The 27,229-nt window shown below is 53.7% G+C and overlaps 7 protein-coding genes across 7 annotated transcripts; 5 read left to right on the top strand and 2 right to left on the bottom strand.

Moving 5' to 3' along the window:
- Positions 1-2,439: 2,439 nt before the first annotated feature.
- CABS01_11068 (ADP,ATP carrier protein) lies at positions 2,440-3,967 on the top strand (the record flags this gene model as incomplete). The annotated part of the gene is made up of 4 exons (XM_060544423.1): positions 2,440-2,481; positions 2,786-2,807; positions 2,926-3,002; positions 3,158-3,967. 4 exons carry the CDS (start codon positions 2,440-2,442, stop codon positions 3,965-3,967), a joined length of 951 nt encoding a protein of 316 aa, XP_060398699.1.
- An 894-nt stretch (positions 3,968-4,861) lies between these two features.
- On the top strand, positions 4,862-5,395 carry CABS01_11069 (uncharacterized protein; the record flags this gene model as incomplete). Its single annotated transcript, XM_060544424.1, has 2 exons — positions 4,862-5,275; positions 5,348-5,395. 2 exons carry the CDS (start codon positions 4,862-4,864, stop codon positions 5,393-5,395), a joined length of 462 nt encoding a protein of 153 aa, XP_060398700.1.
- A 7,133-nt stretch (positions 5,396-12,528) lies between these two features.
- On the top strand, positions 12,529-13,541 carry CABS01_11070 (extracellular serine-rich protein; the record flags this gene model as incomplete). Its single annotated transcript, XM_060544425.1, has 3 exons — positions 12,529-12,577; positions 12,680-13,019; positions 13,241-13,541. The coding sequence occupies 3 exons, from the start codon at positions 12,529-12,531 to the stop codon at positions 13,539-13,541; spliced, it is 690 nt and encodes a 229-aa protein (XP_060398701.1).
- Positions 13,542-14,703: 1,162 nt separating this feature from the next.
- CABS01_11071 (cytochrome b5-like Heme/Steroid binding domain-containing protein) lies at positions 14,704-15,624 on the bottom strand (the record flags this gene model as incomplete). The annotated part of the gene is made up of 2 exons (XM_060544426.1): positions 14,704-15,210; positions 15,316-15,624. The coding sequence occupies 2 exons, from the start codon at positions 15,622-15,624 to the stop codon at positions 14,704-14,706; spliced, it is 816 nt and encodes a 271-aa protein (XP_060398702.1).
- A 1,745-nt stretch (positions 15,625-17,369) lies between these two features.
- On the top strand, positions 17,370-19,317 carry CABS01_11072 (uncharacterized protein; the record flags this gene model as incomplete). Its single annotated transcript, XM_060544427.1, has 2 exons — positions 17,370-17,726; positions 17,788-19,317. 2 exons carry the CDS (start codon positions 17,370-17,372, stop codon positions 19,315-19,317), a joined length of 1,887 nt encoding a protein of 628 aa, XP_060398703.1.
- Positions 19,318-21,418: 2,101 nt separating this feature from the next.
- CABS01_11073 (BTB/POZ domain-containing protein) lies at positions 21,419-23,236 on the bottom strand (the record flags this gene model as incomplete). The annotated part of the gene is made up of 3 exons (XM_060544428.1): positions 21,419-22,584; positions 22,641-22,850; positions 23,002-23,236. The coding sequence occupies 3 exons, from the start codon at positions 23,234-23,236 to the stop codon at positions 21,419-21,421; spliced, it is 1,611 nt and encodes a 536-aa protein (XP_060398704.1).
- A 3,220-nt stretch (positions 23,237-26,456) lies between these two features.
- CABS01_11074 (uncharacterized protein) lies at positions 26,457-27,165 on the top strand (the record flags this gene model as incomplete). The annotated part of the gene is made up of 2 exons (XM_060544429.1): positions 26,457-26,805; positions 27,065-27,165. 2 exons carry the CDS (start codon positions 26,457-26,459, stop codon positions 27,163-27,165), a joined length of 450 nt encoding a protein of 149 aa, XP_060398705.1.
- Positions 27,166-27,229: the final 64 nt, after the last annotated feature.

Below are 27,229 nucleotides of genomic sequence, written 5' to 3' on the forward strand. Positions count from 1 at the left end.
TGTTTTCTCGTTTCCTTAGTCAGACCGATCGGTCCCGTTAATGTTTTTTCTCCTTCACGGTTCCCCATGTCAAAATAGGAGAAAGTTGAGCTGGCAGAGAAGCAATCCACATGGAAGCATTCCGTCCAATCGTCTCCATCAATCCCTCTTCCCGGTCTCCCGGTCTCCCGGCCTCCCGTTATTGGGGCCCCGAAGCTTGCGGAATCGTATCCTAGCCCGAATGTTCTCCTCGTCGAAGACTTTGGTACCGCCGGCTCCATCTGTGGAAACATTCACAGCTATGCGGCGTATCTGATGGTCCAAGTGAAAGAAGGCCTTGCAGCATCCAGGTTGCGCGCAAACGTCTCAGTGTAACAGAGCTGGCAGCTTCCCAGACCGGCCTCGCCGCCCTGAGTTTGAGATGCTGCCGGTACGAGTAAGGACGCTGTGACGTCTGTTCGAAGATACTTGAAGTTCGGTACTTTCTTCGAGATGACAACATCGCCTCTCAGCCACCATCCGGGCTTGTTGCATGTGTCCAGCCATTGTCCATTCTCGGCCGGCCAGTTTAGCGCTCCAGCTGAACTAACAAGAGGCAATTGCTTCAGGTACGCAGTCGAGACGCAGGGCATGCTGATAAAAGGAGAACTATATCAACTATCAATTGCACACAAGGGCCAAAGAGGCGAAAACGCATGCCTCTCTCCCTTATCAAGGATGGCGAAAATTTATATTGGCTGTCGTGGGCCGTATCCATAGATCTGCCCCGTCATTTCCAAACGGCGCTTCTGTCGAGCCTGTACGAATCGAATCAAATGTAAACAAAGCTCTTCTCAGAACCCTGACCCGAGAGCCGCTTGCCCAGCCTTGGGCATGTGAGTGTCCCATTTGCGGTCCAGGACTGCTCAGTACCGATGCTACTGTACACGAGCATGTCACTCTCTCTGCCCAGTCTGCCGATGGGTACGCGTAAGAAAAGTTTGAGAAGAGGATGCGCACTGGGAGACCTGCCAGATTCGCTGAATTGACCCGAAGCAAGCGAAGGCCTTGACTCGGCCGGGCCAGGCATGCCCCTGGATTCTGGAGCCAGTGAATTGCGTCTCTTTCTTTTTTTAAGCTCGGCTGTCTGGGACGGTGGATGCAGGTCGATTGGCGGATTGCGAATTGCGAATGAGCATTAGCGGCGGCGGCTCAAAGGAGCTGACAAGCACACAAGCAAGAGACCCCCCGAGCTTACGCTGTATGTATGTGGACAGTAGAGGTGCCCGGCCCAGTTAACCAAGCTGGGCGGCTTGGCACCGGGACATGGAGGCAATGCTCGGGATGAAGGGGGATTTTGATGCCACGGGGCCGGATGAGATATCCATCGGTAATGTCTGGTTGCCATAGCAGGCTGAAGATGGCTTCTAGGCCTCAGGTTCCCGGGCTGGCAGCAGAAGCAGCGAGGATACCACTTGGTAGTGATGCTTTACCATACCATGGCCATATCGCGGATGCTGATGACGATGTTTCTGGAACAAGAAACATGGGATAACTTGAGTAGCCTCCAGATGAACAACGAGGCTTGGAATGAAATCTCATTAGAACAAGGGCCAGGCCGTCCAGCCCGTATGCTCTTCCGCACCCTTTGCCTAGCCCAAGTCGGGCACCTTGATGCCATCGACTCTGCCGATGTGGTGCTAGACACTCGTATGCATGCCCCTATTGTTTGCAATACCATAGCCAATATTGGGAACATCGCAATGGGATCTTGAGTCTGGAGCTTTGGCTCTCAGTGACAGACTCTCCCCAGAGTTCCTGGCTAGTGAGCACTAACGACCTGAAGTCTGGCGGGCGATGCTGCCGTCCAGCTTCCCGACGACAAGCGTAGGCAAGAAACATTGGCCGCGGAGTCCCCGTGCAAATCTCGGGGTGAACCGGTATCTCAATTCCATGGCAAACTAGCGCTTCGGCCTGAGGCCACTAGATTTGGCCTGAGTTGCCGGGCCAAAGAAAAACTTCGCCTTTGCTGCTGGCCTGCACCTTCCCACAGTGGAGTTTGGGGTTGGAGCAGCGGAAGGGGGCGACTCCACCCGCGCCTGCCCAGTGCCCACCCATGGAAGGGAAAGAGGACACCTGCACCAGAGCCACCAAGTGCACTTTCCCTACCAAGTCTGGAGGGCCAGCAAAGAGAAGGAGAAGGAGGGACCCGCTCTTGTCCACTTCTCACGCACCCTGAGCCCGGCCTGGGGTGGTCGGTGCTCCTTTCTTAGCGCGGCCCGGAAAGATTCGCTCAAAAGCTGTTCCTTCTTCGGCCACCCTGCAGGAATTTTTTTTTCCCTCCCTCAAACCTGCTGCCGTCGGAGCACTTAAATTCTCTCGACTCGCTCTTCCGTCTTCTCATCCCCTTCTACTCCTCCGTCCATCTCCGCTCATTCTTTTCTCTGAGGTTGATCTTTTGAGAAGAAACCCACAGCCAAGATGTCTGTTCCTGTCGAAAAGCAGAAGGTCCTGGGCATGCCGGTAAGCTACTACTCATTCTTCCCTTCATTGTTATCCGAGGCTGCGGGAAAAAATGCACCTCACCGGCGACGTCGCTTCCTTCCATCATCGGTCTCCCATCAATGGCCATAGCATCCAGCTTTGGATTCCATCGAGACATTGCGAGTCTCAATCTGATGGACAGGATTTGACGCGACAATGGTTTGCTGTACAGCTTATCGTCGCTGATGGAACGAACAACGTCGCTGGAGCTGGTCTACCTTGACCTGCCTTCGGATACCTATCAATTTCAGGATGAATCAATTTGCTAACTCCAATCTCACAGCCCTTCGTGGCCGACTTCCTTAGTACGTTGCACAACCCATTTCGATATCGGCACTTGTCATAGATCAGTTTTCCGACCTCGGCGAGCTGATCCCGGTACCGCAATAACAACAATGAACAATCACTAACAGCTTCCTACAGTGGGAGGTGTCTCCGCCGCTGTCTCCAAGACTGCCGCCGCTCCCATTGAGCGTATCAAGCTTCTCATCCAAAACCAGGTTAGTAAACATGGCTGCTCAATCGATTTGGACAGCTAGCCGGCCAAGGTCGGACCGGGTCACCCCGGTCGAAAAGTCATCCAAGATGACACGTGACCTCGGCCATCTACGCTGCTAGTATATTGTCAATCGGACCGCATCTAACAGCCTCCCAGGATGAGATGCTTAAGCAGGGTCGTCTTGACCGCAAGTACGACGGTATCGCCGACTGCTTCCGCCGTACCGCCGCCGATGAGGGTGTCATGTCCCTGTGGCGTGGTAACACTGCCAACGTCATCCGTTACTTCCCTACCCAGGCCCTGAACTTCGCTTTCCGCGACAAGTTCAAGCAGATGTTCGGCTTCAAGAAGGAGCGTGACGGATACGCCTGGTGGATGGCTGGTAACCTGGCCTCCGGTGGTGCTGCCGGTGCCACTTCCCTGCTCTTCGTCTACTCCCTCGACTACGCCCGTACCCGCCTTGCCAACGACGCCAAGTCCGCCAAGAAGGGTGGTGAGCGCCAGTTCAACGGTCTCGTTGACGTCTACCGCAAGACCCTCGCCTCTGACGGTATTGCCGGTCTCTACCGTGGTTTCATGCCCTCCGTTGCTGGTATCGTCGTCTACCGTGGTCTGTACTTCGGCATGTACGATTCCATCAAGCCCGTCGTCCTTACCGGTAACCTCGCCAACAACTTCCTTGCCTCTTTCGCCCTTGGATGGCTCGTCACCACTGGTGCCGGTATCGCCTCTTACCCCCTTGACACCATTCGTCGTCGCATGATGATGACCTCTGGTGAGGCCGTCAAGTACAAGTCTTCTTTCGACGCTGGCAAGCAGATCATCGCCAAGGAGGGTGTTAAGTCACTCTTCAAGGGTGCCGGTGCCAACATTCTCCGTGGTGTTGCCGGTGCTGGTGTCCTGTCCATCTACGACCAGCTTCAGGTCCTGCTCTTCGGCAAGGCCTTCAAGGGTGGCTCTGGCTAAATGCCTTTGACACTTCTTCGTGTATAAACTCTTCACGTGGCGGGTTGGGCAGTTGGCGAATACCCGGGCTGTGGGGATTCGTTACTGGTTAGGATCAGATGAGGAATCGGTTGACAAAATGGGGAAGATGGATGTTGCGGAGGGGCTTTGGATGCAGGCACCACAAGACGTGGCACGCCTGGATCGGCCAGTCCTTCGTGGTTTAGACTGGCATCGGCAAGGCGTTCTCTTACATGACCTGAAGAGCTTTGCTTGCTACCTAATCCACTGTAATTTGTACACTAAAGCAATTCTCGATTGCACTCGTTCACGCAACACCTGTCCTCGCTGGACTTTACCGGCTTCTGGTCGATCCTGGGGTGGATTTTCCTTGGTATTGCATGACGATAGACTTCCGCGGTACAATAGGAAGATTTCTTTGATTCTACGAATGTTTTCCCATTGACTTTTGTGACATCGTACCAATAATTCGATGCAAATCAATGATTATAACAATACTGCCTGGTCGTTGTTCGCGGTGCTCTGATTGGCCAATGGAGCTTTTGTCGCTAGTCCGCCCAGACGCGCCTGCACTCCGCAGTGACAGTGCCAGTCGCGTCCCGCTCCAAGCTCTAAATATTCCCCCACGTGCTCCCCGCCCTGATCGCCTGATTCCCAGGTCAGGTCCAATCTCGCCGTTCAGCAGATGCACCTCTGACATCTGACACCCTGCGTTTACTTGGAGAAGTGGGCTATCACGCCGTCGACACGTGGAATCTCTGTTGCTGTATTCGACACACGCAGTACTACTGATCTGACGCCACCACCTCGGTCTAGCGACTATTTGCTACCTCGATGCGAGCATACCACCAGTCCTGAAGCAACACCCAGCAGCCGAACAGATCAAGGACCAAAATGCCCAGACAAGCAGCAGAACCAGCGAAGCGCGGCCGCCCTGGTAAAACCCAGCAGCCAGCCGCGGGCGCCAAGCGCAAGGCTACGCAGCAGCCGGCACGTAAGAAGTCGGGACCTTTCGAACTCTCCGACAGCGACGCACCAGCATCGCGGGGCCGGCGGGAAGCCCCCGACGATGCAGAGGAGGAAGACGAAGCAGAAGAAGAGGAGGAACAAGACGAAGAGGCTGGGGACGAAGGTCCAGACAATACTATACCTCCCGAGCTGCTGACGCGGCTGCTGCACGAGTTCTTTGAAAAGGACGACACGAGGCTCAGCAAGGACGCGAATTTAGCGGCGGGAAAGTATATGGATATCTTTGTGAGAGAGGCGATCGCGCGGTGTGTGCATGAGAGGCCTGGTGGCTTTCTTGAGGTTAGTGGCTCTTGGATTTCTTATGTTGCTACGTTTAAAGAGGGAACTTGTTGACTGACTGGGTGATGATAGGTTGAGGATTTGGAAAAAATTGCACCTCAGCTACTCATGGACTTCTAGCCTGAGAGTCAAAGCTATAGACACGACGACATGATGAGCGATACCCCTCTCTCACACTACACAACAGCCTTCGAAGGACGAGAAATGTTGGTCGGCCGGGCTTGAAAGACTGTTGGCCTCAGCTCTTGACTGGAAGATAACTTGCGGCGACGAAGCTCTCAGCTCGACACTACCTCATATGTTTCCCTCGATAAAGAACGCTGCCGCTCTGGATATCTCGAGGTGCTTGTCGACCACAAAGTAGACCATAAGCGAAGGGTCAGATCAGCATGACCCAAACATGTCATGGCTCGGAAATGAAGTGTGGAGATCGGTGTCATTGTCGACCGAATCCCATAGCATTATTGTCGGATCTGCACAACACAACGTCGTGATCTTCGTTTCTTCATCAGCCTTGCGGCGGTCATGTCCGTGGAGAAGATGGGAAGAGGTCTTTCCCACTGATTTCTGCAAAGCCGCGAGAGGTTGATACAGTCTGTCGGGACGGCAACGCTTTTGCTCCGGTCGATGAAGTGGAGCTCAGCACATGCTGCGATGATCAGACATGTGTTTGCTACGATGCAAAGGGAGACTAGGAAACACAGTCATCCTGACACCAGGCGCATCTGTCCTTGCCTGACGCATGAACAGAATAATGAGTGTCTGGACCGGCCTGCTTGTGCGCGGCGGAACCATGATGTGTTACTACCGCAGCCCGGTCGATCAAGGGAAAGCGGATAAAAATGCCGAAAAAACCGGGAAAGCTATCACAGCGGTAAAACCAAGCACGAACGGTAGTCAACTGCCATTCGAAATTCTTTGTTGCCTCAACATTGTAACTGGGGCGAGGTTCAGACGAAACAACAGGCTAGACGCCAGAGATGTCAAAGGCCCTGGAGTGGGATGGTCTGTCCAGGGGCGAGTGGAAGGGGGGGTATGCGACCCAGACGAACAGAAATGGAAGAAAAGTCTGAGAGTAATCGCTTCTCTAACATGGTCTCTCTTACCCGTCGTGCCTGACCATCGGCTAAAATTGCACCATTTCGTTGTTCGAGGATGAGGCTCTTTATGTCTGGTGGGGAGGGGGGGGGGGCCTTCGGACGAAACGCTACGCTGACACACAGTGGACTTGAGGCCATTGTTCGTTCGACTCTGGAATCTGGAATCTGGAACCTGGAACCTCTGTTCTCTCTTTCCCTGGGGTTGAAGTCTCCTCCCAAACAAATGTCCAAGAGACAGGTGTTTCTAAAGAACGGCGTGACAGCTGGAGAGCCGCATTCTTACGATCTGAGGCAACTGGTCTGGGGTTGAAACTAGTTGCATGAGGCGGGCCGCTGATCTGCTTTCGACGTTATGGAAAACCAATGATGTCTCGTCTTTCACGAAGGATCTTGAACTGGACGGTCGTGGAACGTGGCTTGTGGCTAGTACAGTTGCCTTTCCAGTTAATGAAGCTGACTCTAACCTCAAGGACAAGTATCAGAGTACCTGGACTTGATAGTCGGTAGTCAATCATTGTGGGTAGTCAGGCGCATATATCATATTCACAAAAAAAAAAAAGGTGTGTCGATACGGGCGCTCAAATTCGTCAGCAACCATTATTTGATGTTCACTTCGCGACGACTCTGGTCTTGGTGTTCGTATGATGTTAACGCTCTTGGACACATGTCTTGGCCTCGTGTTGTAAAAGCCAAACCCGAGTTGTCACAACCCTCGAGTTGAAGCACGATAAATATGAGATGGAGAGGTAAAAGTTGTTCTTGGGTTCTGTTCCGCTTCCAATCAAAAAAAAAAAAAAAAAAGAAAAGAAAAGAAAAAAAGAGAAAAAAAAGAAAAAAAAAAAGCTGGCTACCCGCTCGACGCATGAAGGCGCCATTTGACCCGACGACTTGTTGTGTGTTGGGAAATCGCGCGTGACCTTAGTTTCCTGGTTTAGTTGATACCAAAAGCACTGGCTCATACAGTTTAACGGCGCTGATCGCCAAGACTGGCTTCTCAATGAGATTCTCAAGACATGCCGACTTGGGGTCGTTCGATCAGTTGCCAAGTGGCCGGAGACTCGGGTGAAGAGTCTCAGAAGAATTAGTCTCAGAGGAATTGACAACTTTTCTCCGGTCCTTGGCAGAACCAAAGCGAATAGTATCTTGGGGAGAAAAAAAAAAAAAGAAAGTACCCGCCTTCGCGATCGGATCTGTCCTTCCTGATACCTTCTTTCCCACTAGGATGTAGCCGGTGGGTGTAAGGGCAAAAAGGCTATACCGTCCATTGTGAATGCGAGCAAATGTTCGGAGAAGGCGAGTCGGACTCTGGTGGGAGAGAGGGTCGTGCGTGTTGAAGAAAGGTTTGGCCCAATCTTCCTTCTTTGCCATCAATCACGCAGACTCGGTGCCTTTTTTTTTTCAACCTTGTCTCGCGAAACATGAGTAGTTGAAAATTCTTGGCGATGGGTGCTTGACACAGGTTAGCCCTGGACTCATTGTGGAAAAAAGTCTGTTTGTTTGTCTGGGCTGGCCTTGCTTGGCCTGTCGAGGTGTGTGTGAGGGATGAGAGAGAATGTGGGAGGGAAGAGGAGACGACCGTTGACAGTCTGGTGTTGGTATTGGATCTAGGGTAGGAGCGGCGGCGGTGCATTGGAAAGGAGAGTTTTTCTTTTTCTGGGAGACGGGGGAAAGATGGGATGACGCCAGAAGAGAGAGAGAGAGAGACTAGGGGAGAAAAAAAAGATCAGTTCAAACACTGGTTATGGTTTCTGAATAAAGCGAGAATAGCCTGTCACTCCATTAATGGGTTGAACTCTCGACAATAACGAACGAAGCGGACTCTGACTTTTTCTGCCCCCAAAGGCCATTGACTATTATTAGACATCTATGAACTCGCGAGAGCGGAGTGTGAGAGTGAGATGAGTGTAGAGGGGAGAGCCGTACGAAGTAGAGTGTCATTGAGTTGGGGGCTGATGATTTTTCGATTTCACCATTGATCGATGCCAGGGCCAGGAAGTGTTTCGTTTCTTCTGGCTCGAGACGGTTGAGTAGTCACCCCGACTGGTTACGTCAACTTGTCAAGGGAGGGAATCGTCACAGTCGTCTAGACGACGAAACGTGCTATCCGGCTGGACGGCGGGCGAAAGAGGGACCCTTGTGAGGTATATCAGAAGGGTGGCTATATGGTCCTAGGGACCGATGGCCTCCAGGAGAGGCCATGTCTTTCCGTGAGGCCTCCCCTGGAATCTTTTTGATGGCCAGGCTTTGAGTTTTGAAGCCGGAGGGCACATCATGGCAGGACGCGACTGAATGATCTCCGCGGATAGGTGAAATAGCGGATGGAGAGAGGCCGTCGGCTGGGGTCTGGGAGGGCACGTGGGGAGTAGCAATGAAGAACAAAGATTATGCAGGTGAAGATCCCCGGAAAGCCATGTTCTTCCTAGTTACCGCGGACCGCGAACCGCGGGCTGCGATGAGTAAGGCCAGGTAAAAATTGCAAGTCAGGTGCGAGCCTGAGAGTCACGAGATAGCCAAGACTCAAAAGATCGGAGAAGCCGTTATGGGCGTGGCAAAGGTAGGGAGGGGCATGAAGACATGCTCGATTTGGGAATGAAGGAAATGCGGTATTCGCTGTGTATGTAGGCATGTGTGTGGTCGGATGACCGGGATGTCAGATCTTGGGAAAGCGAATCTTGCGTACCTTTGGCCAAGAATAATCTTTTGCCGCGGTTGCTGCTACTACTCAGGGCAGTATCGCCGTTGTTTGAGTGACAGTGCGAGTCAGGGGATGCTTTCCTTTCTTCTTTTTTTTCCTTTTTCCCCACGGGTTGAAGAGATTCTTCGTAACTCGTTGGCCGCGGGCACGTTCTTCTCAGAGAAGATGGGAGGAAATGGAACGAGAGAGATGGCAGGCAAAAACATCAGACGCCAATGTCTCCGTTTTGGGCTTTTGGGGGCGTATCTTCTGTGACGACCGAGGGATGGCCGCAACTGTGGCAGGACTGGGATAGTAACACTTCTTGCTGCTAGGCGAGTCGAGGGTTGTGTGTGCCTTGATCGTTTGGCTTGAGGCTCACAGACCTGATTGGACGATGGGATGAGCACTTGGGAAGTAGTCAACAAGTGTGACAAGCAACGGCGGTACATCGGGACGGGTTGACTAGTCTACTAGCTGGAGTCTTGAGCAGACTTGACGAGGCCAAGGCGAGCCGGGGGCATGGATCGTTTTGTTTGCTTTTGGTGGGCGCTTCATCTGGGAATCGGACAATTCTTTTTAGAGCCCCAGACTGGCGGATACTGGAGACCAGGGAGAGGGTGAGACGGTTGGGCAATTAATTTGGCCAGGGCAGAAGGGACGACGTCACGGCAACGGGCAGACTGGCGCATAATTGAGCGGTGCTAAGACTCAAGAGAGACAGAGAGGCTGGGACGCAATGTGGTCCGGGACGAGGACGGAGGACGGACGGGAAGGGTTAGTGAGGCCATGTCATCCATTAACCATTTACCATTATGATCCTTTGATGGAGAACAATCCATGATGGTGCCTGTCTGTCTGTGTAATTTACGCAGTAGATCCATGAAGATGGAAGCGAACACGGAGGAGAGGTGAAGAAAGGGCAAGAATGAAATGGGTAGTTCCTGGGGGAAACGTCGAGGAACGGAGTGGATGAAACAGGGTACGTCGCGAAAGTGTCAGAGGGCTGAAGGAGAAGGTGAAGCACATCCGAGCGCCAGCCTCTTTTGGCGACCAGCCGGGTCTTTCAACCAATCAGAATGACGTTGAGTCGAATAAAATGGGGAGTAGAGCGCTGGAGGGTACGGGGATACATAGGTACGGAGATACTTGAGTGTGTCGGGTGGACCGTGCAGAGGGCCTCAACCTTATTTCGGCTTCGACGTCGTCCGACAACTTGAACAAGGTCAAGTCGCTTTTGACACGCGCTACACTTCTCCGTACAGCCAGACCACTCCGTACTCTCTCCCCGTGCTCCTCCTCGTCAGTCTCAACTTTTTTCTGCTTCCTGACCCTCAGCCAGTAGTCTAGGGCTATCCCCTCCTCCATCAACCGGGGGGCGTGGGGCCTCGAGGATGCTGGCTTGTCTTGGTCTCGTTGCAGAGTTGCGCCGTACCGCCGCCGGGGTTCACCATTCCTCTCCAGGCTCTCATCAATCATCGATCAATCGAGACTCGTTGCGGACGTCAGGCTGCAGGCACGGATACGGATAGACGAAAATGTGACCGTTGCTTCACAGTCCAGTCTTCATACACACAACCACACGCCACAGACACACTCTCTCACACACACACTCTCTCGTCTGACATGTTGGGTGGTAGGTGTGTGAGTTTTCCTTGAATGCGAGTGCGCTAGAGTCGTGGCTTGTGGTTTGACGGGCAGAACGGGCTGATGTCTTGATGAGATGACTTTTCTTCCCAACAGGTCACAGGACTAGAGGCGGACGAACTGCCGTTACACCTGCTGTTCTTTTCTTGTCTTGTCTGGCCTTGCTCATGCTGTCAAGATCGGTCTGGTCCCAAATCTGACGACTTTGACGTTACAACCCACCACATCGTGAAGCATACCAGAGCATGGGCGTTGAATGCCGCCAACCGCAAATAGGTCGGGTGTCTACGTGCTAAGGCATAGACCGCCCTGGCGTTGACGAAACCCAATTGCCGTCTTTTCCTGTCTCTCGCTCTCTCTCAGCCCTCAGGTTGTCTCCTTTGGTCTCATCCCCGGCCCGTCAATCATCAGTTGACGTTGACCATGCCGCGGCATGGCGTGGCGTGGCGTGGCGTAGTGCGCCCAACGATCCATCCGCAACTACGACTACGCGTATCTTAGTCCAAGGTCTAAGCAACTCCAACCATGCTGCGTACCCTTCGGATCAACGTATCCAGATCCCTTCATTTCTTTCCATGAAAGATGTCGGAGGAGGAGAAGGATCGGCTAGAACGGCTTCCACCAATCCTTACTGGACTCTTATCCTTCCGCGCGTCTTGGCTTGGGGTTTCCCCGTACTACTTGCTCCATGATCCATCATCCATCCACGCTTCTGACAAGTCTGACGACGGGTAACAAGGGCTCCCTACACGGCACCTTGCGGCAAATCCATCTTATTAGCTACTGCTGGGTGGTATAAGCCAGATTGACCTGCATGTCCAGTCTGCCAAGCATTGAGAAAAGAATCCACCGACGGCGACAGAGAGCAGCAAGCAAGTGCAAAGCAAGGCTTTTCCTCTCTCTATCTCCCAATACCAGAGAAGACAGGCAATCTCCTGCAAGGTCGGGTCTTGATGTGTTTCTGCTTGTCCTGGGCTGCACTCAACAAGCCCATCATTGACCTATCCTCAGGTCCCTATGCACACAATTTGAGCAGACAAGAGACATACATAGTACGGCGGGTATGCAGGGTAAGGCTCTCATACCCATGGCCCGGCTGTGATGGTCAAAACGTGTTTCAACCACTGCTGCATCAGCCTCCCTCACACACCCCTGGCTTTTTCCTACCTCCTCGCAATGGCAAATCGCACACACGATGCTGCCAATGGTCCCCTTCGCCTCGCTTCAAGTCCTCGCCTCCACCACTCGACCCCCAGTGCAGCACTACCACACGTTCCAGAGGCCCTGCCCACCCATGCCTCATCCCTTCGCCTTGTCGCCTTACCCCCCTGTCGGCTGTACACAACTGATGTCGCGCCGTCGGGGGTGGGCATCATTCTGGTTGTCACGGTTGTTCAGATGCAAGACGACAACCCCAGGCACCACCTTGAGGCTAGGAAGGCCGCCCGAGCAGGGGTCTGAGGGTCCCTTGTTCTGGCATCTCGTCGTCGAGACGTGCGACACAAATTCTTGGGACGATCCCGAAGGTTGCTTAAATTCATGCCGTTCCCTCGCACCCCCCTCCCTTTCGAGTTCCCTTCTTCTTTTAGAATTTCCATCATTGACAACTTCTTCGAGGCGGGATTTCCTATTTGCTTCTCTTTTCTTATTCTTCCGTTTACGTTTAATTTTGTTCAACTTCTTCCAGAGGCTAGTCCTACCAAGAGCGCGAGTCGCCAATTTCTTCGAATATCTCCAACTTTTTAGTAGTCACTCTCTCGACTCCGTCTTTTCGACAACCACCTATTCACGACACTATTTTCTCGGATTCTTAAGAAAACTCGAAATTCAAGATGCATATCTCAGCTATGGTTGTTTCGGCTCTAGCCGCTGTCGCTTCGGGTAAGCTTTCACGCGAGGAACCGAGAAGAGAGAGAGAGAGAATGAGAGAGAGGCATGGCACAGGACAGCAGGACAGTCGACTAACACGCAAATTCCACACAGCCGTCGACGTCCAGGTCGTCTCCGTCGCCTCGACGAACAACACGCTCAAGTTCTTCCCCGAGAAGATCAACGCGCCCGTCGGCTCAATGGTCCAGTTCCAGTTCCGCGGCGGCAACCACTCCGTCGTCCAGTCCACCTTTGACAACCCGTGCATCCCCATCTCCAACGTCAACACCTCGGCAAAGGGCGTCTACTCTGGCTACCAGCCCGTCGCCGCCTCCGCCGCCAAGGGCCAGATCCCCGTCTTCACCGTCATGGTCAACTCCACCACGCCCATGTGGCTCTACTGCTCCCAGGGCAAGCACTGCCAGAACGGCATGGTTATGGTCATCAACGAGAAGTGAGTTTACTCCTTAATTGCGCTTTGCGCTGCATTTCCACTAGTTTCGGTATTCCCCTGGTTGGCGTGTGTTGTTTGGTGGCTGCACCCTGTTTCAGCTTTCAGACGATGACACCAGACGCATGAACACCACCCTCAACCTCCCTTCCACGCCACACCCCTAAACCACAAGCAAACTCGGGAATGACACATTTATGCTAACCTCTTACCCTCCAAAACAGTACCAAGGCAAACGCAACCCGTTCCATTGAGAACTACGCAAAGGCCGCAAAGAACGTTGCCCAGGCCCAGATCCCCGGCGGTGGCGCGGCCGGAGGCTCCAACGGCGGCGGCTCCGCTTCCCCCACTGGTGGTGCCGGCAGCGGCTCCGGCAACGGTGGCTCCGGTTCCGGCAATGGCGGCTCCAACAGCGGCGGCGGCTCCTCTGCCACCCCGTCGTCTCCCCCCACTGCCGGCGCCGTCTCCCTCAGCGCACCCGGCACCTTCTTGCTCGCTCTTGGCGCTGCCTTCTTGCTCATGTAAGAGGTTTAGTACCTCGTTTGTGTGCTTTTTCGGGATCGATTTAAGGGGGGAGGGGGTTATGGAGAGAGAGGGTACGGGCCAGGAGTTTGGTTTCTGGAACTACTACTACTGGGCTACTACTACGGGTGTAAACAAACATTTTTTGTGATGATGAACTTAATACCATTCACTTTTCCTTTTTTTACTCAGGGGTGGCATATTTTGTATGAAGAGACAAAAAAACGAAACGAGACTAGACGGGGCTCTTCAAGAGTACATGAGGAATCCGTGCTGGAAAAACGGCGTGATCTTATACTATCTGCTATGACATCTAAATCGAGTTCTCGTTGATTCCGGTACATTCACGTTTCGTCAAGCACTTGGAATGCTCAGACTTCTGTTTCTCTTTATACCAGTTCTCGGAAACGTGACACTATAACAGCGGACACTCGGAATCAGCTTGGTGCTTGAGAATCAAATCAAGTTCCTCATTCTCTGACGTCGAGATGAGCGTTTGGCTTAGTATGTCCTAGGTACACATTCCGAGTATTACTAGAGACAGGTAAGCGGCTACCATCATCTTGACACGACGTGTTCTCAAGGCAGTGAATAATCGTCGTCTCACCCCTTGCGTTTCTCAGCGACTTTGTGTGTCCATCAGCATCTGCTATAGCCGAACTGCATGTGCATCGTTCTGGTCCTCAACATCCATATTCGCGTCTTTTGGTTTTTCTGCACTCGGGAAGACCCGAGTTGAGAGCCTTCAAGTCTCTACAAGCACCCCATTCCTTCGTACAACTAGCGACCGGGACTGATCAAGAAAACATGGTGGCATTAGCTGATGCGCTTTTGTCTACGAGCGAAACATACCTCGAATCAGCAGCTATAAAAGTGCGAATTTCGAGCAAGGAGATTACTGACGAAACTACCAAGCAGATTCGAACTGTGTGTCTCCAGATCAGCTACTTTGTCCAAGATCAGTTCTTTACATACATGTCACACGCAACGTAAAATGCAGAGCGAACGTCGAACATCGCGAAAGGTCCGCCGCTTCATGTTATACGACCTACAGCGTTTTTCTTTCTTTCTCTCCCTCCTTAGTATACTACAGTGAATCATCTTTACAACACAAACACCGAATCCCGGTACGGACACCGCCGGTAGAACATCGGTCCAGGCGGCCTTAGTTCGTCTCCTGTCCAGGAACAACCCTCTTCACCCGGCCCTTCTGCGCCTGCTCACAAAGCGGCCGTCTCTTCTCCTTCTCCAACCACCCTTCCTCCCTCTTGACCTTGCCCACCTCGCCATACTTGTCGCTCTTGCTAAAGAAATCGACCCAGTGCTTCAGCGCATCGTGCACTTTTTGCTGCGCGGCCGCGCGCTCTTCCGCCTGGAGGGCCTGCATGTCGGCGTACGACCAGTGGCGGTCGATTTCGGGGTCGTCCAAGGGTAAGAACATGTCTTCGACGCCGCGCATGTCGGGGGTGCGGTCCTCGACGAAGCAGCCCGTGACGAAGCCGCGGGAGGCGTCGCGGCCGGCGAAGACGTTGTAGGAGCCGCCGGGGCCGTAGATGCGCGGGTTGGCGGAGACGTCAAAGATTGTGTGGTTGATGGCGAGGTAGATTGGCTTTGTCGGGTCGGAGCCGTCGTATTGGAGGAGTTCTTCGGGGGTCAGGTAGAGGGGGCCGTTCTGTTTGTGAAGTGGTATGGTTAGCTTTCGTTCGATTCGGTTGACTCCTCTGGAATTGGGGGAATAATGGGACGGGGAGAGAGAAGGGGTTGTTTGGTCACGCACCCATTTGGCCTTCCAGTAGTCGGGCCTCATGTACCAGGGCTTATTCTTCTGGCCCCAGAAGAAGCTCTCGCCGCCGCTCTGGAGATAGCTCAGGGCGCACGAGGCGAGGAAGAAGAAGCTGAGGAGGCGGAGGATGTCGAGGTAGGGGCTGTACTCGTCCGTGTACACAGACTCTTTCTTGGACTTTTTGCTCTTCTTCTTCTTGTCTGCTGTGGTGACAGGCGGTGCGTCCGAGTCGATGGCGTTGCCGTCCGAGTCGACTTCCTCGACGCGCTTGCGTTGCCGCACGTTTGCTGCGTCGTCGGCCATTGTGTGTATGTGCCTGTTGGTGTGTCTGTGGAGAGGCGAGGAGAGGTGAAGTGAGGTGTGTAGCTGGCAGGATAGCTCGAGGTAAGGTTGCCAGTTCGGAAAGTCTCACTGCCGGGGAAGCTACTTTCGGTGATCGACGTCGTTGCACTACTTTGAGAAGCTACACGTAGCGGTGCAAATGTCACGTTGTCTATGTAGCCAGACAGAACCCAAGGGACACGATTCTAGATATAAAAAGATGGAAATGTACGGAGTATGTATCCGTACGCGGACAGATTTATTCCACACCCCGCCGGAACCTGGCAATGGAATGGGCTAATACGTTACGGCGCGAACGGGACGGCGATGAGGTGGAGGCCGAGAGCGAGCAAGACACAAAAAGGTGACTTTTAGACGGCCTGTGATAGGTCGCTGCGGATCCAAGCCATCCGATGGGAGTCCCCCTTTTCTGGGTCTCTTCTTTTTTTGACAAGTTGGGGACCCTTGGGCCTGATGTAGAGAAGCATTGGAAGACACTTTGCCGCTTTTTGGAGACTCTGGCAAAACTGGCAAGAATGCAGGAGGATTCCCTGGAGACGCAGCAGTTACACATAAAGTGGCAGCCGGTGGCAGCTCTCCAGGATAGGTTAGAGCCTTAGATCTGCTTACGGAAGCATTTGAGGTTACGGAGTACGTAGCTTAGGGAAAGGTCAATTAATGGGAAAGAGCAAAGCCTCAAGCTGTGTTCATGCGTGGCTGCTTATCTCATAGATGAGGTTTAGTACATTATTGGAAGGCACAGATACAGAGTACCTTACGGATACGGGTAGAGCTTCCAGAAGCTGTGACCCTGGTCAGAACGATCAAAAGGCAAGGCACTGGTACGGATAGTGGGCATCCACTTGTGCGACACAATGCAGGTTGGGGAATCTTCAGATGCAACAAGCAGAAACCCTCCATCTCTGGACCGGGAGCTTAACCCATACATTACTCCATGCATAGTGTACCGTAGTATTCCGTGCAAGTGTTTGAGCTAGAAGGATCCAGGGAGAGGATGAGGGAAGAAAGCCATTTAATCCATCGCCATCCCTTCTTTCCCTCCTCTTGCACCTTCCCCAAGGTACCTACCTACCTTTACCATAGCTTGGGTATCTTCATGCACATATCCCCTAAGTTGTTTTATATCAGCCCAAGAACCCTTCCATAAATACAAAGATCGTTATACCGAGTGACTTACCGCATTGAGCAGCTGCCCGACGTCGAAATCATTCTTTAGGCCAAACGTCTTTTTTTTTCTCTTTCGGTTCTTCGCCCAAAAGTGGAGCTGATTACACATGTCACTCGACCCTCAGCCAATCCCATGGCCAAATGAGCCATTTCGCTAGACCAATCCGCCGCGTCACCCAGACAACCCACCTGCAGCAACTCCAGCGCCCGCACTGTAAACAGCCGCCCACCTGTTCTTGCTGCCCCAACCCACACCTCAATTCAACCTGGACTGGGAATCAGCTACATACACCTTTACTTTTGGCTTCTATTGCTGTCGACCTACCTTACCCTACATGATCCATACCACCTCCCTTAAGGGTTTCTTCTCAACTCCAAACGCCATCATCGTCATCCTCGCACGCCGCGACACATGCAAGACGTCTTCGAGCACCACCCCCTCCAAGTAGACAAACCCTCAACGCACAACTTCTCCATCAATCACGCAACCTGCATGACAGATACCTCGCCGCGATAATCACAGAAACGCCATCACCGCCATGGCCGACAGCGCCGAACCACCGTCCTCACCGGGCGGCCCATTGAGCCCAATGACCCCAGACCGGGCCAACAAAACCCAACAAGCTCGTAACCTATTTACCTCACCTCGCAGTAGTCCTGGAGGTCGAGATAGCTCCGTCCACGAGAAGATCTCCCAGTTCAACAATCTCGCCATGCAGTCCAAGACTCTCGAGCGCAAGACCGCTGATGCCGCCCTCAAGCGCGCCATGCTGGGTCGCGAGGAGGCCGAGACCGAGCTGCGCAGGTACAAGGACGAGTCCAAGGTCTTGCGCGTGCAGCTGGAAAAGGGCAAAGAGCGAGAGCAGCGCGTGAGCGAGCGTCTCGAAACCGTCATGGTACGCTCATCTGCTACATTTCCGGGGTGATGCAACCCATTCATACTAATGTCTCCTCCAGGAACAATACGGTCGCGCAAAGGAAACCTACGCACACACGAAAGCAGCATGGGAGAAGGAAATCAAGCTCGCACGCAAAAAGACATTCAAGAACGAGTCCCAAATCATCAAGCTCCAAGAAGAACTAAAGGCTTCTCGCGAAGGCTGGCGCCTCGCCTCCGACAACCTCGACGCCGAGAAGTTGCGCAACAAGGCCCGCGAGGAAGAAGCTTTCCAAGCTCGCTACCAGATGGTAGGCATGGAGCAGGAACTCGGCGAGGCTCTCGAGCGCATCAAGATGCTCGAACAGGAACGCGACGTCTACAAGACCCTCGCCAAGGAGGAAGAGGTCGCCCGTATCGCCGCCGAAGGCCGTATCCCCCTGCCCAAGACGGCCAACGCCGCGCCCGACGACGAGTTTGCCTCGCCAAAGAAGAAGGGACCGCGCTTCTCTCTCTCCACAGTCGACATCATCTCATCCGCCGCCAGCGAAGGGGAGATCGAGGAGCTGTCACTCCAGGTGTCATGGGAGCGTCAACGTGCAGATCGTGCTCAGGAGCTCGTCGATTTCCTTCAGGCAGAGTGCGAATTGCGTTGCTGCCCATGCGCCAAGTCTCACAGGAGAAGAAGCCTCGTCTCTCCGAGGCAAAGCCTGGCTTCAAACAGAGCGAGCATCTTGTCACCCAAGCGCAGACTGATGCCGCCAGCTGAGATTGCCGATGCCAGCGATCTGGTTCTCCTCCGTGGAGGTAGGGAATCGTCTCCGTCATTGAGGGCATCATTGAGCCCGCCAGTCGAAGACGCTCCCTTCAAGAAGCCAGCTGCGCACAGGAGATCCAAGGAAGAGAGGAGAAGCACCATCTTCTGTGCCCGCGAGGGTATTTTCCGAACTGTTTCACAGCAAGAAGCCGACGAGATCGAGGCACTGGAAGAACGAGGAAGACGAGTGAACGAGTCAAGTGAGGAGTCCCCCAACGAACCTCCTACACCACACGACGCTCCGGAGAGATACTCGCGGACGCCCTCCCTCGAACCCCCAGACTTTGCTGTTCTTGCGCAAGAACGTATGTCTCTGGCATCACTTCTCAATGCACCCCACGGTGGTGCCCACGGTGAAGTCCACACCGCACCTCTCCCTTCCATCCCCACCATGCCCGACACTGAGGAACGCCCGGCATCCCGCTCCTCAAGGGGCCCCTCGCCATCGCTCGATGATACACTTCGACCCCACACCTCCGCAGCTTTCTACACCAAGACCACGACGACAACCGTCCCCGTCCGCGACGATAAGCCTCGACCACAGCCTCGGTTCGAGCGTGCGCGTACACCTTCTGGCGGTGACTGCCAAATGTCCTTCGATATCAATAACCCCGCCATGACCCCGACCATGACCCGCGAGGAGGCCCTGGCTCGTATCCGCGAACGTCGCGGACGCGCCAAGTCCATCGCCCAAGGCACTGCGACACCCCGCAAGAAGATGATTGAGGGCGCCGGCGAGCGGCGAGATGTTAGCGCCCCCGCCGGTCAGACGGTTCCCAAGGCCAAGGCATAGAGTCCCTTTCGGTTCGAGGCGGCCTCGTCCACCATTGACCGCAGAGTGAAGCTGAACATGCCCCTCGAGGACATTGAATCACCACCGGTAGATTCTGACAGCCCGGTCAATCCACAGACAGTTCAGTGGCATAACGAGGGCATGCGACATCGCCTATGGAAGCTCACCCGGGACTCTCTCTCACGTGGCTCGTTTGGATGGTTGACAGATGTATGAAAAATCAGACTTGTGCACAAAAAGCAGGGCGTTTACGGTGGTCCATTGGGAAAGCGCGGGAGCTTCCAGGAGTTCTATTTTGGAGAGGAGTTTTTGTTCATTCATCCGGCCTGTTTTTCATCTCATCCTTTCCTCTCTGACCGGTACATGTCGTCTGCAGCATGGTCGCGGCGTTCTTGGACAAAATGGGGAGGGTAAACGGAGAAACGGCCTCCTTGTGTTTTTTCCTGTTGACCCCCTCTTTATGACGAGGAGTTTGGATTTCCCAACCTTGACGACACAGTACATACCACCGGGGGCGGGTTAGCATTCTTGTCTTTTTTCTGGTTTCTTGTATGACGATGAAAATGAGGAGGGGGGTTGGCTGGATTGATGATAGTATTGCTTATTGTTGTTTTTTTGCTGCTGCCTTGCCTTATTTCGATACTTAATTGAGGCCCTTGACCTTGTTCTACTCCATTCTCTTCTTCAAATCTCCCACCATCATGTCATCACCGAGATCTGGCACCCCAACTTCAGCCAGTCAAACTATTGTGTCTTTTTCTCTCTACCGCACCCGTCAGACCTGGCCAACGCCTCGCCCTCGACCCACCTGTCTTGACAAACTTGACAATGTTGCTGGTCCCCAGTCCGGGTCGCCATGAAAATGGCCCACTGCCATACACTTTACCTCGTAACCCCGATGGAACGGAGGCGTTTCTCGTTCAAGCAAGGTTAAGGTATATAGCCCACCCAGGTCCAGCACTCTCCCGTGATTCGGTTCCGTGACCTGTCAGCCGTGAAAGCCGTTATGGTCGAACGGTATGATTCCGAACTGTGAGGGCTATACCGGCTATATATGGTGATGAAACACATATAGGTCGGCTCAGCCTTTTGTTTTTTCGCTTCGTTTTCTACGGCTGGTTTATAATCAAGTACCTCTTGATTGCGAGTATGGGATTATGTAGACGTGGAGGTTTAGGTGGAAGGTGATTTAGTGTTTGAGACTTTTTTTTGCGGGTAGTTTGGGTGAACATGTGGTGAGATGTGAGGATGCTCAGAGTAGAGATTTTGGCGGTGGGATCATACAAGGTTTTTGCTTCGTTTGTATTTGAAGAGGCCCTGCTTGGAATGATATTTGATATTTCGCAACAACTCAGCGTGGAGTTTGGATGAACGGTGATGAGACAAGAATGCATCCCCGAGAGCGAGGATATCGGCGCGTTCGAAACCCGGTATCGTAGAGAATTTTGTTTTATCGAAAATTTTGAAGAGCTCTATGTTGAGAATGGTGTTTTGATGTTTTCACGACTTTGCAGTAGGTGCCGTTGGTTCATTGTCCGACTACTTTTCTTCTTTTGCGCGGGGATATAAGGCAAGAGGTCTAATGAGGCTTCGAAAAACTATGTCACGGAGCAGAGATCCTTTCCTACATACCGATGGAGCAGGTGTTTGAACCAAGACGATATTCAAAATTTCTCTCTAGCTAGACTTTTGCAGCAAGTACGGGAGTGATGCAGTCTTTGAACCCCCCCCTCTAACCCCCTTTCTCTCTTGAAATGTCTCTCGCCTCGAAAATGCTCCCCCTACTTTTTTCGACGTTGTTGATAGTTGGTGATGGTATAGGTAGCATAAAGTATAGCAAAGAAATAAAAGAAAAAAAAAAGTCGTAACGTCATGCAAGAAGGTAGTATAGTATATCCACTTCCCATCGCTTTTCCGCCCGCCCCCCTGGGAACACAAAAAAAAAACAAGGATCCCAAACAACTCCTCAAACATCATTGGATATCCCAGCTTTGCGACCTATATCGAACGATTGTGAAAAGATTCAACGCCGGAAGGCGGGGGAGAAAAGCGGTTCGAACCCATATTGGTGGTGTCCGTCTAAAGCAGGCAGTCCCCCCTATCATCCGTTCAGGAACCCCCTGGTTGCATTTCTTGCATTCTCCGAGCTATATGCGTCGAGCTTGACGGCGACGAGCACGCACTCGACGGAGCTCTTTCCGCCGCGCGAACCCTGAATCTTGAGCCTCCATTGGCCCGTCCGAACTACCCACTCCTCGGCCGCGAGCGCCGCTTGACCCTGGCCTGCGGCCGTCGCGAAGCCGTGAGAGTCGACCCGTCTCCGCTTGCGCGAGTTGGGCTGGAACGCTGTCGTTGCTGTTGGTGATTCGGCTGTGCTCGAGGCCGCGGACATGGGGTTGTTGTTGTTGGCGGTGGTAGGCTGTAGGTCTTCAAAGTCTAGGGTGTGTGGTCTGCCGTCGAGGGTGATGGAGGTGTCGCTGTCGATGGACACGCGCACGAGGTCCTCGCTGAGCGGGGTGTGTCCCGGTGTCGGGGGCTGGCTGCCGGCGCCGCCCGAGGCCATGAGGAGGCCTAGGGGTTGCGTCGTCGGCGGGAGGTTGAGCTTGGTGGCCACGACCTCGAAGAGGCGCGCCACGCGGGCGCGGGTGTCCTTGAAGAACTCGGCGCGGACGGAGCCGGAGCTGTGGTGGAAGTGGAGGCGGGTGCTCTCGCCGCCGATTTCGAGGACCAGCTCCGCCGCGCGGTCGTCGACGTAGGGACGGGCGTAGTTTACCCAACCGGAGAGGTGGTCGGCGGGGGAGGCCGAGACGTCTGCGGCGACGCTGATGCCGCTTTTTAGTATGTCTTCGAGGCGTAGGAGGATTTCCTCGCGCCGGCGGCTCTGGTTATGACTGATGTGGTGGGGGATGAGTTTCTGCTCCAGGCCTTTGAAATTGAAGTAGCGGCAGTCTCGTAGTAGCTCGGCGCGGTGCGACTCGTTGCGGATCGTTACGGGGTATCCGCGTAGCAGGTGTAGGATCTCGGCAAAGGTATCGGCGGAGCGGTTCGGGACGGACGGCGGTAGGATGGAAGGCGGGCGGAGGAGGCCTTCGCGGTCAAGACCGGGGAACAGGTCTTCGGGGTTCGAGAAGAAGACTGCGAAGCCGAGGGAGAAGAAGTTTGGCGAATTGCCTGGGTCGGTGAAGATATCGCGGGGGATCTGAAACTCGCGGTGGCCGATGGAGATGAATATTGACTCCTCATAGAGCTGTGATATCAACTTGGGCACTGCCAGAGCTGTGTTAGTCGTAAACGCCGAGGACTTGAATCCAGCAAGCACGCACAGCTATAGAATTGGGCGTCGGCAAAAAGTCGCACAAAGTGCGTGCCGTCTCGGGGTTTGACATGATAGCCTTGGAGGTGGAGGGAGATGTCGGCAAAGGTCTGGGGATCGCGGTCGATGTACAAGGTGCGGATGGCATTGGAGAGGTCCTCGCCGGTTTCTTGTGCCTTTTTGACCTGGCAGTAAAAGTACTGAGAGAAGTACGACGGCGCTGAAGACAGAGACGGAGGGTCAGCATGGTGTTTTGTCTTGGGCGCCTGGCGCGGATCGCGGTGGATCGCGGCGCAACGCCGGACGGCGAGTTCGCATTACACAAAGACGGGACTGAGAGAAGTGGGCATGGCAGGGATTCAGGAACGTACCATCGGATGAAATGGATGCGCCGGAGAGCTTAAACAGCTCATTGCCTATCTGTATGGGAAAGACGCGCTCGTGAGGGAGGAAGTGAGGAATCTTGGCGACCTGAGCCTCATCGTGAGGTGGCGCTGGGCTCTTTGATGGGTGTTGGGATCTCGCGCTGGTGTTGTTGGCAATGGACATGTCGGCGGCAGCTGATCGACGCTGAGGTTGAGAATCGGATTGCGCTTGTTGAACCATGGCGCCGCCGTGTTGTCTGATCGTATCCAAGATTCGCGACTCGGACGGCAACTCGGCTCGATGTGCCGAGATGGAGAGGTTGTGTGAATGCAGGTGGCGTGACTGGCAGAGTTGAAATTGGTTTACTTAGAAGCAAAGCTTGCGAAGAGCCTTGTCTCCTTGCGCCGCGGAGTCAAAGCACGAACCATGGGCATTGACATCAGATGGCAACGACAACGACGATGAAGAAGATGATGACGACAGCAGCGACGACGACGACAACATGACCCGAAGTACGTTTGACTAGAGCACTTGATGATTGCGCGCGAATGAGCGAGCAAACGAGGGGCTGGGAGCTTGAAGACGAGGGGCCTTGGATTGGTGGTGAGGTGGTTGAGGTTGTTCCGCGAAACGGATATCTACGCGAAAGTAACCCTCCCCTAGAAGGAGAAAAGTAAGGTATGGATACAGCTCTACGATTTGTCCATTACCGCTCGAGAGACCGGGGGGAGGCCTGTAGATTGTAGTTCAAACGGCGCGAGGCCGGGGTTCGAGCAGACGACGAGCTTAAGGTCTTGAGATAAGGTAACGTCGGAAGGGACGGAGACTGGAAGAGATACCTAGTGTGTATTGTCTTTCCAAGGTAAGGTAAGGTAGTGATGAGTCTAATCTTGTTGTGTATGCGAGCGGCACAGTAAGCGCAGAACTGCTAAAGGTGTTGGATCCGTACGGCTACCTTACTCCCCCGTCATGGAGGATGAATTGACGCGGAACGGTCAGGTTCCATCTGAGAGGGGGCTGGAAGCCTGGAACTTGGAGGTGCAGGCAGAAACTTGGGGGATGGAATGGAAGGGACCGGGAATGTCAAAATGCCCTGGTACCAACTGGCCAAAATTCGTCGGCGGGGATACTTTCCCATCATGTCGTTCGTTGCCTGGAATTAACCGACGGAGGTTGGGTGTCTGACCTGTGTTGAAGCTTACCTTATTCCCGGCGCTTGTCCAATCAGACTGTAGGTTGTACCACTAAGACACTTGAGTGCGGTAGCTTCAAGTGCGCTAAAACCGGCTCGATGCTCTGTCAGCGCCAGACGTTCGGGGCTCCCGTGGCGCTAACCTCACTGTAGACACCTCAAAGTGCTAAGCGAGAACGCCAGTCTCACTTGGGATCTAGGCGAGCTGCTCCTTGCTTTCCCAATGGAAGGTGCTTATTTTCTTTCTTTCCCATCTCAGTTCTGTGCCTCTGCAGCAAGTGCGCACTGCGGCTTGCAACTACCTGCCTTGTGCGACGGAATTGTCTCCGGCCGGCCCCTGCCCGAGGTGAATGAGGTGGACCACTTTCCAAATGGAAGGTCCAAGTCGTTCTGTGCCTTCCCACAGCATCGGCAGAGAGGCTCCCCGAATTCCAATGGCTTCCCTCAATTTCCTCCATGTCCGTACTATTCGTACGAATAATTACTCCGCAAGGAACCTTACCTTAGTTACGGAGACAACACTTTGCCAACTCGGAAATGACACTGAATCCCCTTCATCGAGATCCACACGTCATTGCCATCGTTCCACTCTCTTGCGGCTTTCTATGTCAAACGCACTGGACCTAGCATCACCAAAAGCAATTATACAAGACACTCGCCTCGACTCGACCTACTCCGTACCACTACAATTGCGGCTTGCCTGTCTCGACTGGCGACCTCGCCAAGATGCCCTCCGCTGCAAGGGACCCCTTCAAGTTCCAGAACAATTCTCCAGATTACCCTGCCAATCAGCTCAATGAGCACTCGAGCTCCTGAAGACTGTCAATTACTTCCCTAGTTTGTCAACCTGATACATGCAGCCTCAACGGGCGTCGGTAGCAAGCACCCAGCACGCTGCCCACCAGCCTGCTTTGCTGCCCTTCATTGTGTCCAGCCCACAGAGTACAGATACGCATACGCATACACAGTACTCGGAATTCGAGCCTCGAGACTCGAGAGACGTCGTCAGCTGCAAGCCCAAGCATGCTGGTCCGAGTATCAGCTTCGCGGCTTCGCCGTTGCTTCTTACAATGCTACCGTCACTTCTGCCTCCGAATCCTCGTCCGATGTCTTCGAGATCCCGCTCCCACCAACCACATCACATCTGCTCTTACTTCAGACATGACCTACAGACATCCAAGCCAGGTCTTCCTCGATTTCGGCAAGCCTGAGCCGAGGCTGACAACCTCGCCACATCGTGAAGCTTTGCGTCAAAAAGGCCAGCACCGCGGGAACCAAACCTTCTGTCACCAAACTCGACTGATGATCTGCTGTCCCGTCCGGGGGTCTGTTGGTCGATCGTCATTCGGGGAGCCCTAACTCACCTTACCTCACCACAGTATGGAGTACCTACATCGTAGTTCTCGTTCTTCCAATCCCGAACTCTTCTCTTCCGTTGTGTCTGTTGTTGCGCCGCAACACGCAATGCCTTCCTCTCGCCCGCTCAAACCGTTCGCTCGTCCCTTCGCACAGTTTGACATGGGGAACTGACTGAAAGGTACGTACCACATTTGTTGCACCGACACGAAGCTGTTCGCGGTAATTGTCGTATGAGAGATGCTTTATTCCGTTCTTTGACGTTGACGGAACCTACTGCACGCCCATCCATGATCTCAGATGCTCTATTCCGGCTTTCACTTCGCCTCGTTCCGCTGCCAACACATACATACGGAGTACGACCTGCATAATAGTTGCAGCAGCTCCAATAAAGCCTGTTCGGCCGAGTTGCGGGTCGAATCCTCTGCTCACTCACACTGGCAGTCTGGCACTGCTTAGACGCCCGCAAAGTCAGGGCCGCGCTGCGATCGTTCCAAAGCTTGCCCATTGGCCCAAAGCCGGATCCTGGAATTACATCCCCTCCCCAACGCGTTTCGAACTAGCACTGCACAAATACAATATACGAACCCGATGCCGGAACCGAACTTGCGGCACACCCAAGGTTCGAGATTTGACGGTCCATTCGTCGACTTGCAACACCGTTTGTTGGATTCGTCGGCTGTCTCGGTGCGCGCCAGTGCACCACGCCCCCCCGAGTCCCTCCTAGGACTCTAGGAGAATTGCTCGGAGCCGACTTGCGAGCTTCCCACCACAACGGACCGCATCTGGACCCCACTAACACTGAATCTGAAGGGGCTTTCGTGGGGACTTACTTTATTACGACCCGATATGTCGTGCTGGCCAGTTTCAAGGCCTTGCTGTTTTCGAGGTATTACCTCGTGCAGCACAAGGATGCCCCTTCGTCAACGGCACACGTCCCTTGAAGCCGGCTGGCCAACTGGTGGTGCTGGAGAGATAACACTGAACGAGGTCTGGCCAAGATCTTGGAAGCCGTGTTCCTTGTCCCGCTTCGCAGGAAAAAGCAGCTCTGGCCGATCCGGCAGCGACAAAATTGTCTCAGGCTCTCAGCAGCGCGGTCGAGACTCCTATTTCCAACTAATCACTAATCCGCAACTTTGGCATCTATTGGTGGCCATTGGTGCCACCGAAATCAGACGCGCTTTGGAAGGCTCGGAGAAATATCGATTGCCAGAGACCAGATCGGGCCCTTCACACAATCCCACGATCTGTCTTAACAAAGGTCAGCTAATGTACGGAGCCGACCTACCTTATTTTTCCTCGGGAACAGCCAGACGGTCACGGAACCCCGTCCGTCCACAGAATCAACCAAATAGGTACCCATCCCACCGGCGGACAATAGCCGCTGAAACGAAATGAATCGTCTTGGTGCTCTAGGCGGTGCCGGATAGTCGGACTAGAAGCTCGCAGTGGCCAGCGCTCTCTAGAGACAGAAACAGTTGAGGCCGAAATTAGCATACTGACTTTGCCTGCATGCACAGCCTTTATCGCGGGGCAAATCTGGAGCCCGAAGAAGCGCGAGAATTCGTCGCAAAAGCTCTCGGCGGATAAAAGGGAAGAATGGATGTGGACCTTGGATTGATCGTCGCAGAGTATGGGACGAGAGATGGAACATGCCGTCCAAACCGTATTATAGCCTCTTGCAA

This window comes from Colletotrichum abscissum, assembly GCF_030869225.1.
Source record: "Colletotrichum abscissum strain IMI 504890 chromosome Unknown Scaffold_29.1, whole genome shotgun sequence".
Lineage (NCBI taxonomy): Eukaryota > Fungi > Ascomycota > Sordariomycetes > Glomerellales > Glomerellaceae > Colletotrichum > Colletotrichum abscissum.